General features: G+C 40.3%; 1 protein-coding gene across 2 annotated transcripts in view; it reads right to left on the bottom strand.

Annotated features, from left to right (window-relative positions):
• Nucleotides 1-3,890: 3,890 nt before the first annotated feature.
• The window catches only part of C4BPA (complement component 4 binding protein, alpha), a 23,475-nt gene continuing 12,728 nt past the window's right edge, over nucleotides 3,891-14,637 (bottom strand). For both annotated transcript variants that reach the window (XM_012638837.1, XM_012638838.1), the window contains exons 7-12: nucleotides 12,222-12,404; nucleotides 9,888-10,082; nucleotides 7,798-7,986; nucleotides 6,069-6,239; nucleotides 4,844-5,019; nucleotides 3,891-4,299 (exon numbers count right to left, since the gene is read on the bottom strand). In XM_012638837.1, coding sequence (XP_012494291.1) covers nucleotides 4,126-4,299; nucleotides 4,844-5,019; nucleotides 6,069-6,239; nucleotides 7,798-7,986; nucleotides 9,888-10,082; nucleotides 12,222-12,404 — 1,088 coding nt within the window. In that variant the 3' untranslated portion in view covers nucleotides 3,891-4,125. The remainder of the gene's footprint in view (nucleotides 4,300-4,843; nucleotides 5,020-6,068; nucleotides 6,240-7,797; nucleotides 7,987-9,887; nucleotides 10,083-12,221; nucleotides 12,405-14,637) is intronic.

Here is a 14,637-nt window from a genome sequence, read left to right as displayed (position 1 = left end):
AGGCTGGTCTCGAACTCCTGAGCTCAAACAATCCACCCGTCTCGGCCTCCCAGAGTGCTAGGATTACAGGCGTGAGCCACCGTGCCCGGCCCTGTAGTTTTAATTTTAATTCTCTGATGACTAATGAAGTTGAACAACTTTTGATGTGTCTAAAGGCCAGCTGGATATCCTTTTTTGTGAAGGTTCTTCAGGTCTTTTGTCCATTCTGTTGGTGGGTCGATTATATTCCTCTTATTTATTTGTAAAAGTTCTTTATATATTTTGGACATAAGTCCTTATTTGGACACAAATACCAAAAATATTGTTTTCCAGACTGTGGCTTGCCTTTTCACTCTCTTATTGGTATCTGCTCTGCAACCTCCTTATGTGACTGCTCTTGTGAGGACATCAAAGAAGAGAGGTGATGTTCAAGATGCAGTGAGAACCAGAGGGCAGCCACAGAAGGTAAGCAGGAGTGAGAATGAGATTTCAGAGGAGGCAAGAATTGAAGGAAGTGGTGACTTTTTGAGGAGCTGCCAAACTGTTTTCACAGGAACTGTGGTATTTTACATTCTCACCAATGGTAATATGACATATTTTACATCCTCCCCAACACTTATTTTCCATTCTCAAAAGAACATATAGCCATCCTAATGGGTGTAAAATGGTGTCATTGTGGTTTTGATTTGCATTTCCTTAATGACTAATGATGTTGAGCATCTTTTGATGTGCTTATTGGCAGTTCATATATCTTCTTTGAAGATGATCTATCCAGACAGAAAATCAACAAAGAAACATTGAGTTAAATTACACTTTACATCAAATGGACTTAGCTGATATTTATAAAACATTTCACCCAACAGCTGAAAAATACACATTCTTCTCATCAGCACATGGAACATTCTCCAAGATAGACCATATTTTAACCACAAAACAACTCTCAACAAATTTTTAGAAATCAAAATCATATCAAGTTTCTTTTCTAAGCACTACATAATAAAGGTAGAGATCAATAACAAGAGGAACTGTGAAAAATGTACAAATACATAGAAATTAAATAATACGCACCTGAATGACCAATGGGTCAATGAAGAAATTAACAAGGAAATTAAAAAATTGTCTTGAAACAAATGAAAATGGAAACACAACCTACCCACCTGAAAAGGAAAAAATGAACATCTGTTTGGGTTTCCTTGGCTTACAATTACACAGCTACCGCTACTATAAGCCTGTGATGGCAATTCAGTTTTTTTGGAACATGCTACATCTGACCACCTACTGATAAGCCAAAATGGTAATTATTGTTCCGTATGTTCTAAAATTTATTTAAAATTTTTAGTGTAAAATATCCAGGCTCCCTTCCATCCTTCCTCTCACTGAAATCATCAATGAGCAGCAGGTTGAACAAGTTCCTCTCTTGTAAATATTTCTCCTTAAGGCTTTTCTACTCCTCTTAGGCTCACCTACATTCTTAACAGTCTCGTCGACTGCCTCAGATCATATTTTCAGTGAATAATGTTGAGAAAATGATATTTATAATGAGCAAGGCATGTAGATAATGAGAGCAGAAGTGGCCATCCTATGTGCACAATGTCTGAGGCACCACGGGCTCATGCCCAAAACCAAAAAGGCAGGATTAAATATATTATACTACATTGTTGCCTTCTTGAAGACTTGTAGTTGTTTTGTAAGCAGTGTTAACAGATACTGGATTTGTAAGAATTTGGATGAGAGATATCAGAATAGGCCCAGAGCACAGTGGGAGATGAAAAACTAAATAGCTTGCTCTAAATAAAAGCAAAGAGAATTGTGTTAGGGGCAATGAAAAGCACAGTTATCCAGGGATCTGACAATGGGAAACGGGAGACCTGAGCAGGGAGAGAGTGGAAAACTAGAACGGCACGTCAACAGATAGGACCATGCGGAAAAGGCAACTGCAGGAGAGGCCGTCTGTGCCCTGCCCACGTGCCCTGGGCCTATCATAAAGGTTACTGCAAATGGCCGCGTAGTTGTCATTGACTACCTGTGTCTCTCTGCCTGACGGAGATTCCCGTCCTTGCAGCCTGCACCTCAGCTGGCCAGCAGTGTGGGGCCCTGTGTCTGGGACGTCACCAGTGAGGGAAGAGAGTGGGTGGACAAATATGGCACGGTATTTGAGGACAACTCAGAATTGAGTTCCACATGCTCTGAGAGGTTGTCACTCCCACCAATCCCATTAGCAACAGCAATAACCCCCTCAACAGCGTTCCCGTTTTAGCTTCCCTCCCTTCTCATCTTACTACCCAACACTCATAGTACTTTCTGGGACCACCTTCCAAGGAAACTAGTTGCCCGCAAATCCTTATCTCAGGGGAAATTAAAAAATAAACATCAAACTAAGAAATTCCTGGTAGCCTACTAGGTAATGGCTTTTAAGATCATGGGTAGCTATCTTCCATGTTAAGTGGATGTCTAGGTCTGTTTTCTATTGCTTATAACAGAACACCTGAAATTGGGTAATTATTTTAAAAAGAAATTTTATTTTTTCAGTTTTTGAGGCTGGGACGTCCCAGGACATGGCTTGGCATCTAGTGAGGGCCTTCTTCTTGGTTAGGATTCTGCAAACTCCCAAGGAGACACATGGCATCACATGGCGGGGGCTGAGTGTGCTAACTCACAATTATCTTTTTTTTTTTTTGAGACAGAGTCTCGCTCTGTTGCCCAGGCTAGAGTATCGTGGAATTAGCCTAGCTGACAGCAACCTCAAACTCCTGGGATTAAGCAATCCTTCTGCCTCAGCCTCCCAAGTAGCTGGGACTACGGAAATGCACCATCATGCCCAGCTAATTTTTTCTCTATATTTTTAGTTGTCCAGTTAATTTCTTTCTATTTTTAGTAGAGACGGGGTCTCACTCTTGCTCAGGCTGGATGTCTCTCTTCCTCTTCTTATAAAGCCACCAGTCCCACTTCCATGGTAACCCATTAAACCATTAACTCACAATCCATTAATCTATGAATGGATTAATCGATTCATGAGGGCAGAGCGCTTATGATCCAATCACTTCTTAAATCCCCAATGTGACATATCAACATTGTCACATTGGGGATTAAGTTTCATCAGGAATTTTAGAAGCGACAAACGTTTGAACCATAGCAGTGGGTTTCTCTAACAGTTCAAGACCCTCTGTCTCATCTAAAGTTCAGTGAAAGCCCACTATGTATACACCATTGCCTCCTCAGAGTGTAGACAGGGAGGTTAAACCAAAGGGGCCAACGTTCCCCATAGAGTTCTGTGTACAAGGAGAGAGGAGACAGCCAGAGGAGATGAGATATGTGTGAGAAAGAGACTTCGGAGGAAGCAAGAGTCAGAGGAAGTGATGACTTGAAGGAATAAAAGCCTCCAGAGTACCCAGAGATATACATCAGGTTGATACAGGGTTTCCCCTCATGTGTGGGACGGTTGCTCAAGCCATTTTAATTTAGTAGTGAAGAAAACAGTGACCAAACCAAGTGGAAGACTTGGCAATGTGCAGAGGGCTGACATGTGGCCTTCACCTTCATTTGTCTCTCAGAGTTCCTTCTCTGGGGTTGGAACGAGCAGGTCAAAAACAAATGTGAACCCCCTCATGGAAGGTGACGGTGGAGCTGTGTCATGAGTGCAAAAGACAACGGGCACAGGAGTCCAGGGGAGGGCGTGACTCCCTCACATGGGGGGAATGGACACGGCTGTGGGATGTGTTGACATCTAATCTGAACCCAGAGGACCTGAGTGATGTGCACAGGTGGACCAGGGGAGTGAAGGCGGTCCAGGGACACATACTGGTGGCCCATACAATAAAACAAAAGTATAACCTCATGTAATGGATTTGTTAAGTATCCTTATTTCAGAGTCCTAAATGACCACAAAAACAAAGTAGTTTTTGGTATGTACATTTTTAATCAAAAAATGCACACTCTGTGTCCAGAAAAGCAAAAACATGAGCCACAAGATGATCAATAATTCTACACTCTTAAAGCACTAAAATTTAACAAATTATCATTTCTAAATATTTATTACAATTAGTATCAGTGCCAAAGCAAAAGTAGTTGTGCTAAACTTAAGTAATGTGTATTGAATCGTAGGAGGCCAGCCAGCAAGGTACGTTTTTCCTCCCTCTTTTTGGAAAATTATAGTTCTTTCTCTGGAGTTGCCAGTCTTGCCTTGTCTCTCTGTAGTTCCAGTAGTTCAATCTCCAGAGACAATTTATACACCTCTAGGGCCATTTTCACATCCTCCGGCCTTGGGAGGCACTGCGTGAGTTTTCTGCCTGTGAGTACTTGCTCACAGCCTTCAACGACCTCCTAAAAGAGAGGTAGATGGGGAGTGTGGTTGAGAGACTTCTCCAAACCATGAGGGAGCCGGCACCTTGACAATGGAAGGACTATAGGATCAGGACCAAGACCAACCTCAGACTGGTGGATGACAGGGAAAACTAGAAATCACTGTGGTCCCACAATAGTGTTTCCCAGAGGGACATGGACCTGTTTTGTGACAGCTGCCCAGAAAGCTTCCAAAGAAACAAAAGCTATTTTGGTGACCCTCCAGAAATAGAACAACAGTATATTATATAGTATAGAAAAAGTAAAGTTAGGAGTCAGTACTCTTACGTCTATGGGACGGTGTTCTGTAACAGCTCAGTTTTTCCTGTTCTCAAGCGAGAGCAGGTGACTTTGCCACTGCTAACTCACCAGAGTGCTTTACCGAGAAAGAAAGAGTTCTCTTGAGTCATTCAGAAATGAATCCTGACAAGTCAGACCTCACCATTGCTGACTGCGCAGAGCTTGGAAGGATACCGCTAGTTTTAGAGATTGATAGCCCAGACCTTTCATGAATTGTGCTGCTTACCCACTCACACTTGGGCACCCCTGGGTACCAGGTTCTGTTCTCTGAGCAAGTGATACTTTCGGGACCCACTAGACTATAGCCAGAGTCACAGTGGATGGTGATGTCTTCAAGTTCAACATACTCATCCTTATCCACAGACAGCTTTCCATTCGCTATTTCTGGTTTCACACACAGAGCTAGAATGGAAACATATTTTTAAACAATCTGTAAATCTAAGAAGAAAGACATGATAACAGTCTAGTATAAAAAGAACAAACTATATTTAAGTGATACTAACTATTCTTTTTTTCATTTTGATAATATTAGTTAACATTTTTATGAGGCATGACTACTTATCAGACTTTGGGCTAAGCAGGTCATGGGATTATCTCATTTAAGTTTCACAATAGCCCCGTGAAGTGAGTGGTGTTACTATGTCCATTTTACGTAGGAGAAAGTTGAGATACACAAAGGTTAAGAAATTTGCTCAGGGTCATAACATTTTTAAATAACGTGACAGAATATTTTTAAAAGAAGGTACATGATTCCAAATTCTCAGCTAGCAAGGTAATTCTTACTCCCAGTCTTGATTGCTATAAGATTCTAAGTATAAAAATTTCCTTCTTGCTTATTATTCTCCTATGTGCAATGGAGACAATATCAAATAAATCCTGAAATTGTTCACAGCAAAATGATACATGTTAATAGCAAATCTGTATCCATATAAAAATCAGACCCAATTTTGATTCCACCTGTCCCTGTAATAGGCTGCAAAGTAGGAGTCCCCCCTCATATACACATACCTATGTTCTGGCAGGTGGTGCCCCACACAAGGCTCTGATGGAAATACCTGTCATTCATGGTTTTTGGAATTAGCCCAAGAGAGCCTACATTCATGCTAGAGCAAATTTCCATGAAAATTTTGCCATAGGCTCACAGGTAAACTCATATAAAATGTGATGCTTCTAGAATTTTTCTGGAAATATATACAAGAAATTGGAAATAGGGGCTACCTCAAGAAAGTTGAATTTTGTGACTAGGAGAAAGAAGTGGAGGAGATCAGCATTTGTGTGTTCCCTTTGCACTTTTTGCATTGGGTACCATTTGCATATGCTGATTACTTAAAATAGATAAAATCAAATCAGATGTTTTCATGCTGCCTCTGGCAGGGGAGACACTTTACTCTCAGTGCTCTCATGACAGTTCCACACACTTAGCCATGGGCTGAAAAGGGAGCTGGATTTACCTTTACACTGAGGGGCTGAAGGTGTCCAGAGTGAAGAACTACAGGAGAGTTTTGCCTGTCCAACCAGAGTGTATCCTTCATCACATTCATAAATAACGTCTTCTCTGAATAAGTTGTATGTAATAGGTCGTTTATGATGTCCATGGGCAATGGTAGGAGGAAAATGGCAATCTTGATGGGGAGACATAAAAGCGAGAGAGCGTGAGCTTGTAGAAAGTATAAAACAGCACATCCCAGAATGTGTGTGGTTTATAGGAGCCTTCATTCTGTCCTTCTAGCCTCTCTGCCCATAAGGTCACTTGGCCAAACCCACACACTCATGCTGCCCTCCTGTAAACCTCAGGCTGAGGAACTGTGGAAAAGCTCGAGTTACAAGCCCTTAGGTTTTTCTTCATCTTATTGACAAGTCCACTCAGCTTCACATTGTTTAGGGATCATTTTGATATGAAGGCTGGACTCAGCCCCAGGTCACTTCATATTAGTGGTACCCTTAGCCCCTTCCTGGCTAAATACAGAGATGCACATCTGTGAGAAACTGTAAGGAAGTTAAAACATCCACAATCTCTGAGTCATTGCTCCCCAAACAAAAGTGTCCATCTACCCTCACCAAGAAAATACTTACTGCATTTTAAACATTTTAGAAAAGAGCTCATAGGAAGAATGAAAATGAGGACTTTCACACTGAAATAAAAAGGATATGGTGCCAAGCACCTTTCTGAAAGGAAACATTGTCAGGGTCCACAAACACTGCATGAGAAAGTTAAATAAAATAAAGTAGCAAAGAACTCTAGTAGTTATGAGTGCTATACTAAGATGCTACCGAAAGCATGAAAAAAGTGATGGCCCACCAATAAGTAGAAGTGAGATTGAAATGCTGGAATTTCCATGGCCGATGGTAGAAAAAGGAATTAAATAATTCAGGGAAGTGAGCGTGCTGGAGTGAACATATACATACACTGGAAAATCTGCCAGGTGATTATGCCATGTGGGAAGTCCTGGAGGATACAATATTTACCAAAGCCATAAGGAATTCCCTGTGCTTCTCATGCCTGAAACTCTGGAATCTGCAGGTTCAAAAGTCCTGGTTGGCAAAGTGGAAACATTTCTACCAGGGCAGATAGGGACTTTCCTATTAATTTGTAAGCTGTAACTAATGCCTGGCCACTTTGGGCTCCTTTGGTCTTCCTGGACAGAAGACAAGAAGAGAAATCGTTATCCTGGCAGGGGGATGGGTCCTGATCCTCAATAGACGGGGCGATCAAACACAAAGTGGAAAAGGGCGGGATGTGTTTAGCACTGGAGCCTCTTGGTGGGGGAGACGGAGGAATTTCACATGGGGCGACAGTCTGATGAGAAGGCTCAGAGGCAGCAGGAGGAAACAAGTTCAGAAAGGCAGGTTCGAATAGATGTGGACAGGTCTTGTTGTGCACATTAAGACACGTGGGCCAGAAATAAGGGAAGAAAAGAGAATAAACCCAAAGAAACAAAACACAGTAATTGAAAAGTTCAGCTTATCTATTAGATAAGGTCTGATTCAGAAAAGAAGAGGAAACTGGGAAGGTCGAAAGAATGGGAACAAACAGTAGGAGGAAAAAAGAGAAAGTTGGATCTACTCTAAGAATCATGCAGGGTATATAAATTCTTTTACCTAATTTTAAACCTTCTTAATAATCTCCATCACAGTGTTATGAAGAAGCTCCCAACATAATATAATTCTATGAGCTCTTACTGCCATCACATGACGGTGTACGGGGACTCCATGTGCCATCTGGTTGACACGTAGCTGAAAATCTTAGGTACCCAGTACATAAATACGAAAGCTCGTCTCCATAGAAATACATGCAGTCATTGGTGCGACGATTTTTTCTGTGTTGAATGATTTCACCATTGTTTAGCTCTGGTATGGGGCAACATAACTCTAAAAAATAAAAAGTGAAGCAAATGGTTAGTAAAATCACCCTGAGGAGGCTCCTATGGCTAGCAATCTTATTTCCACCTTTGGAAGATCTCACCACCGAAGAGAGGTTGGGGAAATAGGAAAAGAGACTCAAAACACTCCAAGTCTGCTCTCCCTGTTCCTGATTTGCTAAAGTACCCTAACCCAGTCATTTCCCTCCAACTAAGCAATTTCATCAGTAGCCTCCAAAATGAAAAGGTGTATTAAAGCTGTATGAAAATGTCAATTTTCAAAAATTTTCAAGAGCAATGACAAATAACATCCATAAACTTATACCTTTATTAGAGTTGCATCATTATTAAGCTCTCTGTTAACTTACACTTCTCATGTGACAAGGAAGAAGAAAGTTCTCAAAAGTTTACATCCACCTGAAAGCTAATGCATAGAAATAAATTTAAATTACTGGTTAGGGCAAGAACTTTTCTTTCTTGATGCAAAATTTAAGAGAAATAGCTATTTAAATTCTTTCATTTTTAATATAATTGGGGCTGATATAGGGATATAATTTTTCTTTCATTAGTATAAATACTTTAAGATAGAACCTGATATTGCCTGATATAAGAGAAAACATCAGAACAGAATAATGTGCTCTATTGTCCATAACAGGAGCTTGGCCAGCACTGCCATGGGGTCTTTGAGGCATACTCAAATACTTTCAGTGCTCATTTGTATATGAATTACAATAAAAATGCCCAACATTCATATGGTTCCTATATTGTAACAACGATAATATTTATGTAATGCTTTATAGTACAGAAAATTTTTAAATATGTAAGTCGTGAGTCTAAATTCATATTTGATCAGATTTCGTAACTTGGAAAAATACCTTTCACTTCTGCTTTTTAAACAGTTACAGATATGCTTTATTAAGTAATTAAATCAATAAGACCATAATGGATAAAATAAATATAACCAAGAGTGTAGGTTTCTAAACATCTATAAGCAATACTTTGTTATTTAGGTGGAAATATGTTTTGTTAAATATATTTTTAATTTAGTCCTTTTATTAAAAATCTTTCATTCTACTTCCCCAAAAGGAGTCTGAATCATTGCAATTAAACTTTATTAAGTAATCTTCTGGTAAGTTGATCTAAACTACCACTTTTCATTATTTATGCATTTCACATATTTTTCAAATCCTGATCTGCAGCACAAAATTCCCTGTATTCTGGGAGTTAGTGTGTTCACCTCTAAAATGGCAAGGTTCTGATAGACGAGTAGAAGGAAGCATTTTCTCCCTCTCTTGTCAAATCTACTGACGCCCATAAAATAGCATCCACTTCCCCTTCAGCCCCTCACTCATTCCCACAATCAGAGGATGTGAAACTGGAAAAACTCTCCTTTCTATCCTCCTGGGGTCAGGAGTCAGGATCTGTCTTCCAGAGGCAGATCAGGAGACCCAGCTCTGTCAACCTGCCATCTCATGGCTCAAGAGGTATGAGACACAAGTCACCTTGCAGCTGGCTGTGTTCATGACTGTTTCCTAGACTTTTGGAGCCAAGCACCCCAAAGTCTACAGTGGGAAGGTAAGGGCTGTGAAGAAAGTCTGACCCCAGCAATAGTTGAGCTGTATTCTCCATTCTAGTTTTCCCAGTAAGGAAGCTAATACTTAACCTGCATACTGTTTGACTTCTGGGTCTATTTCTCACTTTATTCTGATCTGGGATGTAGAAAGGTTACAATTTCTCGGCACCTCAAACTCTAAGTTTATGGTCCCTTCTGACAATAACGCTTCACTATTCTGTTGAATTAATATAATTCTAAATTTATTTTGAAGGATAAAATGACATTCATTTAAGGTAGAGAATCCTAGCACATACTGGACATTTAATATACAAACATTTTTAAAAATAAAAACTCACCCTTACACCCTTTGTAGGGGGTCCATCTCAAATTTTTTTGACAAGTCACACTTGTAGGCTCATCCACGGCGGGTTTATAGCCAGGAAGACAGTGGTATTTTAACACAGTCCCAACAGCATACGCTTGCTCTTTTGTTGGCCTCGGATATCTATCCCAGGAAGCATGTGGAATATCTGGTAAGTCAGTACAACTATCTACACATAAAAAGAAGGACAAGTGAAAAGGACACTGTTAGTGGGACTGCCACAGCAGTCAATGAGCCTGTCCTATCAAAAGGTGTCTTGTGTTCATTCAGCTATCATTGGCTTTTTTCCCTTCATATGGGTCACTTTTTCCTGCTTCTTTACGTGTCTGATAATTTTTTGTTGAAAATTTGACATGTTAGATAATATATTGTAGTGACTTTGGATACTGATTTTCCCTCAACACCTTCAGGGCCCATTGTTGTTTCCTTGTTTGCTTATTTGTTAGTGAGTTGGCTGGACTATTTCAGTTAAGTTTATTTCCACCAAAGTGTGCGACATCTAATAGCATTCCTCTGAGAGCATAGCCTTGGGCGTGCATGCCGTCTTCCAAACCACCAAGGATGTTGGTGGTTTTCTCTTTGACTGTCTCTTTTCCACGAGGCTTTTGGCTGGTCTGCCTTTGTGGGTATTACATACAATTGTTAGACTCCAGTAATTATTAACTGATTTCTCTATTTTTTTTTTTTATAATTCAATAGGGCATAAATTGCCCCATAGTCTGATCCAATTGGAGTTGGGCCCCTTGGCAGGGAGTGTTGGCAGTCTTTGAAGCTTGCTCCGTATCTCCTCTGGAAAAACTTCTGTTCTATGGGTCAGGAGCTGGGGGAAATTAGGGAACTCATTCTTCACCAGATGCCTCACCAGAGTCCTTCCTATGGTGTAGGAGCTATGGAGAGGGGAAGAGGGAGTGGGAACTGGTACTGCCCACCACCAAGAAAGTATACATATTCCAAAGACCAAGCTGGGAGAATAAGATCTGCCAATATTCACAACCTGTCAAATCTACCCACAATAGTTCTTCCATCCAGGAAGCCGGGGAGGATAGGAGATGTCGCTTTGCTACTGAGCCCACTGGAACAGCTCTCCTGCAACACAAAGCCACGCAGGAAAGGAGGACCAAATTCTTTATCACTTTCCCACCTAGATCCTCCCTATATAATGGGAATTGGGGTGGAGGAGCAGACACTGATGTCTGGCTGCTGCCACCTCTTCAATATAGGTCTTCCACAGCATAGAGTTTTGGAAAATGCTATCACATAATGTTCACTCATTGCCAAATCTACCCCAAATACATTTTACATGCCAGGGAGCTGGGGAAGGTGGGAAGTGTCACTCGTAAACCCCACAGAAACAGTTCTCCCACAAGGTAGAGCTGTTGGTGGCTGTATGCAATCTCTAGCTCTAATGCAATGGCCTCCCACTGTTCATGACAAGTCACCCTATATTTGCTGAATAAATGCTTCTCAATTTGTTGTAAGCACTTTGATCAATCTCCAGAGACCTTGAATGATTTTCATTGCTGATTTTGACCAGCTTAGTGGATACCTCTACAGGGAGAGTTCTCCTCAAACTCCTCATACCACTATTCCAGATGTCCCCAGGATATAGGTCTTGACATTTCATAAGGGCAAAAGTAAGAGAACAAGACATCAATGACTTCCTCCCATTACCAGTTGGATGGTCTTGGGCAAGTCCTTTAATCTTTGTGAACAGTTCCCTCATCTGTAAAATGAGGATAATAATAGTGTCCACAATCATTGGGAGGATTCACTGAGTTAATTCGTGTTATGTATCTAGTCAAGTGCTAAATTATCATTATTATGATTATCATTTTTATTAATAATAATCCACATAAGTTTATGACTGCAGAGTGTCAGAATCATAGCTGGTCCATATAATATTTTTGTGCAAGTTAGAAGAAGGTATTTTTCCTCAGGACACTTTGTTATTTATCTTTCAAAATAACGATCATAATATGATGATTTTGTTAAAATAAGACAATTTTCTATCAACTAGCAGAAAATTGTTAAAATAAATACACTAATCCACAATGTCTACAACGTCAATGCTTCCCTTAGGGTTGGAGTGTGCACAACCTGCACAACTGTATGTGGCAGCCTTTTTTACTGATATGACCTTGCACAATAACTGAAATCATTCTTTCCAACAAGAAAAAGAAATTATTGATCTAAATTTAAATTTTTATTGTGATTCAAAGTGGGTGTAGGCATGCAAGTATGCCCACACAAACATTTCTGGTTACCTTTAGATGCCAAATGTTGAAATTCCTTCATGGTCCATACTTACTGGGTTCACAAGTAGGAGGAGAAGGATCCCACTTGTTGTCAGCTTCACAATGTATTAAACTGCTGCCTTTGAGAATAAAACCTTTCTGGCAGCTAAACACAATAGTGTCTTTGTAGGAATAGATGGGTCCAAATCCAGAGATAATACTTCCATGTGGCACGTTTGGCTGAGGACAAGCGATTTCTAAAGAATCATGAGAAAAGACAAGTGAATTTTAAAAAAGAAATGACAATGAGGAAATTACTGCTACTGCTAATCCAATTATACCATGAACACTTGGTATGAGTACATGTTAAGCAGATACAATGAAAACATTTTAAAGTGAATATATAGAGAGAATCCAGAAGCAAAGCCATATACCTACAGCCAACTGATCTTTGAAAAATTTGACAAGAACATACATTGGAGAAAGGACACACATTTCAATAAATGGTGCTGTGAAAATTGGACTACCACATGAATAAGAATGAAACTGAACCCGTATCTCTCATCATTTTTAAAAATCAACACAGGATGGATTAATGACTTGAATGTAGGACCTGAAACTATAAAAATAGAAGAAAACCTAGGGAAAACTCTTCTGGACATTGGTGTAGACAAAGAATTCATGACAAAGAACTCAAAAGTACAGACAATAGAAACAAAAATAAACAAATGTGATTTAAGCTACAAAACTTCTGTATAGCAAAAGAAGTAATCAACAGAGTGAGTAGACAACCTGCAGAATGGGAGAAAATATTTGCAAACTACATCCAACAGGGAACTAATATCCAGAATCTATAAGGAACTCAAACAACAACAACAACAACAACAAGAAAACAACTAACCCCATTAAAAAATAGGCTAAGGACATGAATAGACATTTTTTAAACGAAGACAAACACATAGCCAACAAGCATATGAAAAAATGTTCAACATCACTAATCATCAGAGAAATGCAAATTAAAACCACAATGAGATATCATCTTATACCAATAAGAATGGCTATTATGGTCGGGCGCGGTGGCTCACGCCTGTGATCCTAGCACTCTGGGAGGCTGAGGCGGGCGGATCCTTTGAGCTCAGGAGTTCAAGACCAGCCTGAACAAGAGTGAGACCCTGTCTCTACTGAAAAAATATGGAAAGAAATTAGCTGGACAACTAAAAATATGTATAGAAAAAATTAGCCAGGAATGGTGGCGCATGCGTGTAGTCCCAGCTACTCGGGAGGTGAGGCAGGAGCATCGCTTGAGCCCAGGAGTTTGAGGTTTCTGTGAGCTAGGCTGATGCCACGGCACTCTAGCCAGGGCAACAGAATGAGACTCTGTCTCAAAAAAGAAAAAAAAAAAAACACTAATCCAATTCATGAGGGTGGATCCCTCATGACTTAATCACTTCCCAAAAGGCCCCACCTATTAAAAGTATCACATTGGGTCCAAATTCTAACAGGAATTTGGAGGGACACATTATTCAGACCATAGCAGGTGCCTATTGGTTGTTTTATCCCACTTCAGGTTGTTGTCCATCCTGCAGCCAGATTTATCTTTCTAAGATGCAGCACATTTACTCGCCTAGCCTTTCAGTGAACCTTTGTGCTGAACTCCTGAGAGTGGCGTACAAGGCCCTTCATAACCCGGCCCCTGCTAACTTTTCCAGCCTCAGCTCCTGCCATTTCCACTTCTTGCAGACTGACGCCAGGCACTTTGCACTGTTTGCAATATCATGTTCTTTTGTCCCCCTGGTTTGATTGTGTCCTGCTGTTAAGTCAGAAGAGTAAGTGATGCTGTTTGATACTTTAGTAGTCAAGTAAGATGCCTTAGATTAGCAAACTAACAATACCATAATATATCTTCTGGTTTAATTATTGCTTGCTTTGTCCTTTTGCCCTTCTGGTGTTTAGTAGATTTCGCTTGCGCTATAGGCATATGTGATTGACGTTCAAGTGCTAACCAATAGTTCCAGTTCCACTTCCTAAACAGACAAAGGACTACATTCCCCAGTCCTCTGAGGCTTCCCTCTAGTTCTAGACAAAAGGCTGCAATGGAAAGTGATATGTGGTCACATAAACTTAAACTTCTTCCTCTACTGAAGAGATTGTAAACCACATTTTAGTAGGGAGGTGCCATTAGATCAAAGCCACCTGGATTGCTGAGCAGGTTGCTAAGCTAACATACAGACTACAGCTGCTCAAGAGAATCTCCGGGACACACAACACACTCAGTATGAATGAGAATGAACTTTTACTTCACCAAACCAGCAAGATAGCGGTGCTGTTTGTTACTATATTCTAAAACAGCATGCAGTAAGTATCGGCTGGCCAAATAAATGATTGCATCAGGGTAATAATTAGTCTTTGAATTGTTCCATTTTCCCAATAAATTATTCTTTTTTTTTTTTTTTTTTGAGACAGAGTCTTACTGTGTTGCCTGGGCTAGAG

Source organism: Propithecus coquereli, unplaced genomic scaffold, assembly GCF_000956105.1.
Source record: "Propithecus coquereli isolate 6110/MARCELLA unplaced genomic scaffold, Pcoq_1.0 Scaffold135, whole genome shotgun sequence".
NCBI classification, from domain to species: Eukaryota; Metazoa; Chordata; class Mammalia; order Primates; family Indriidae; genus Propithecus; species Propithecus coquereli.
Note: the sequence above shows the minus strand (reverse complement) of the source record. Positions and strands in the feature narration are given on the sequence as shown.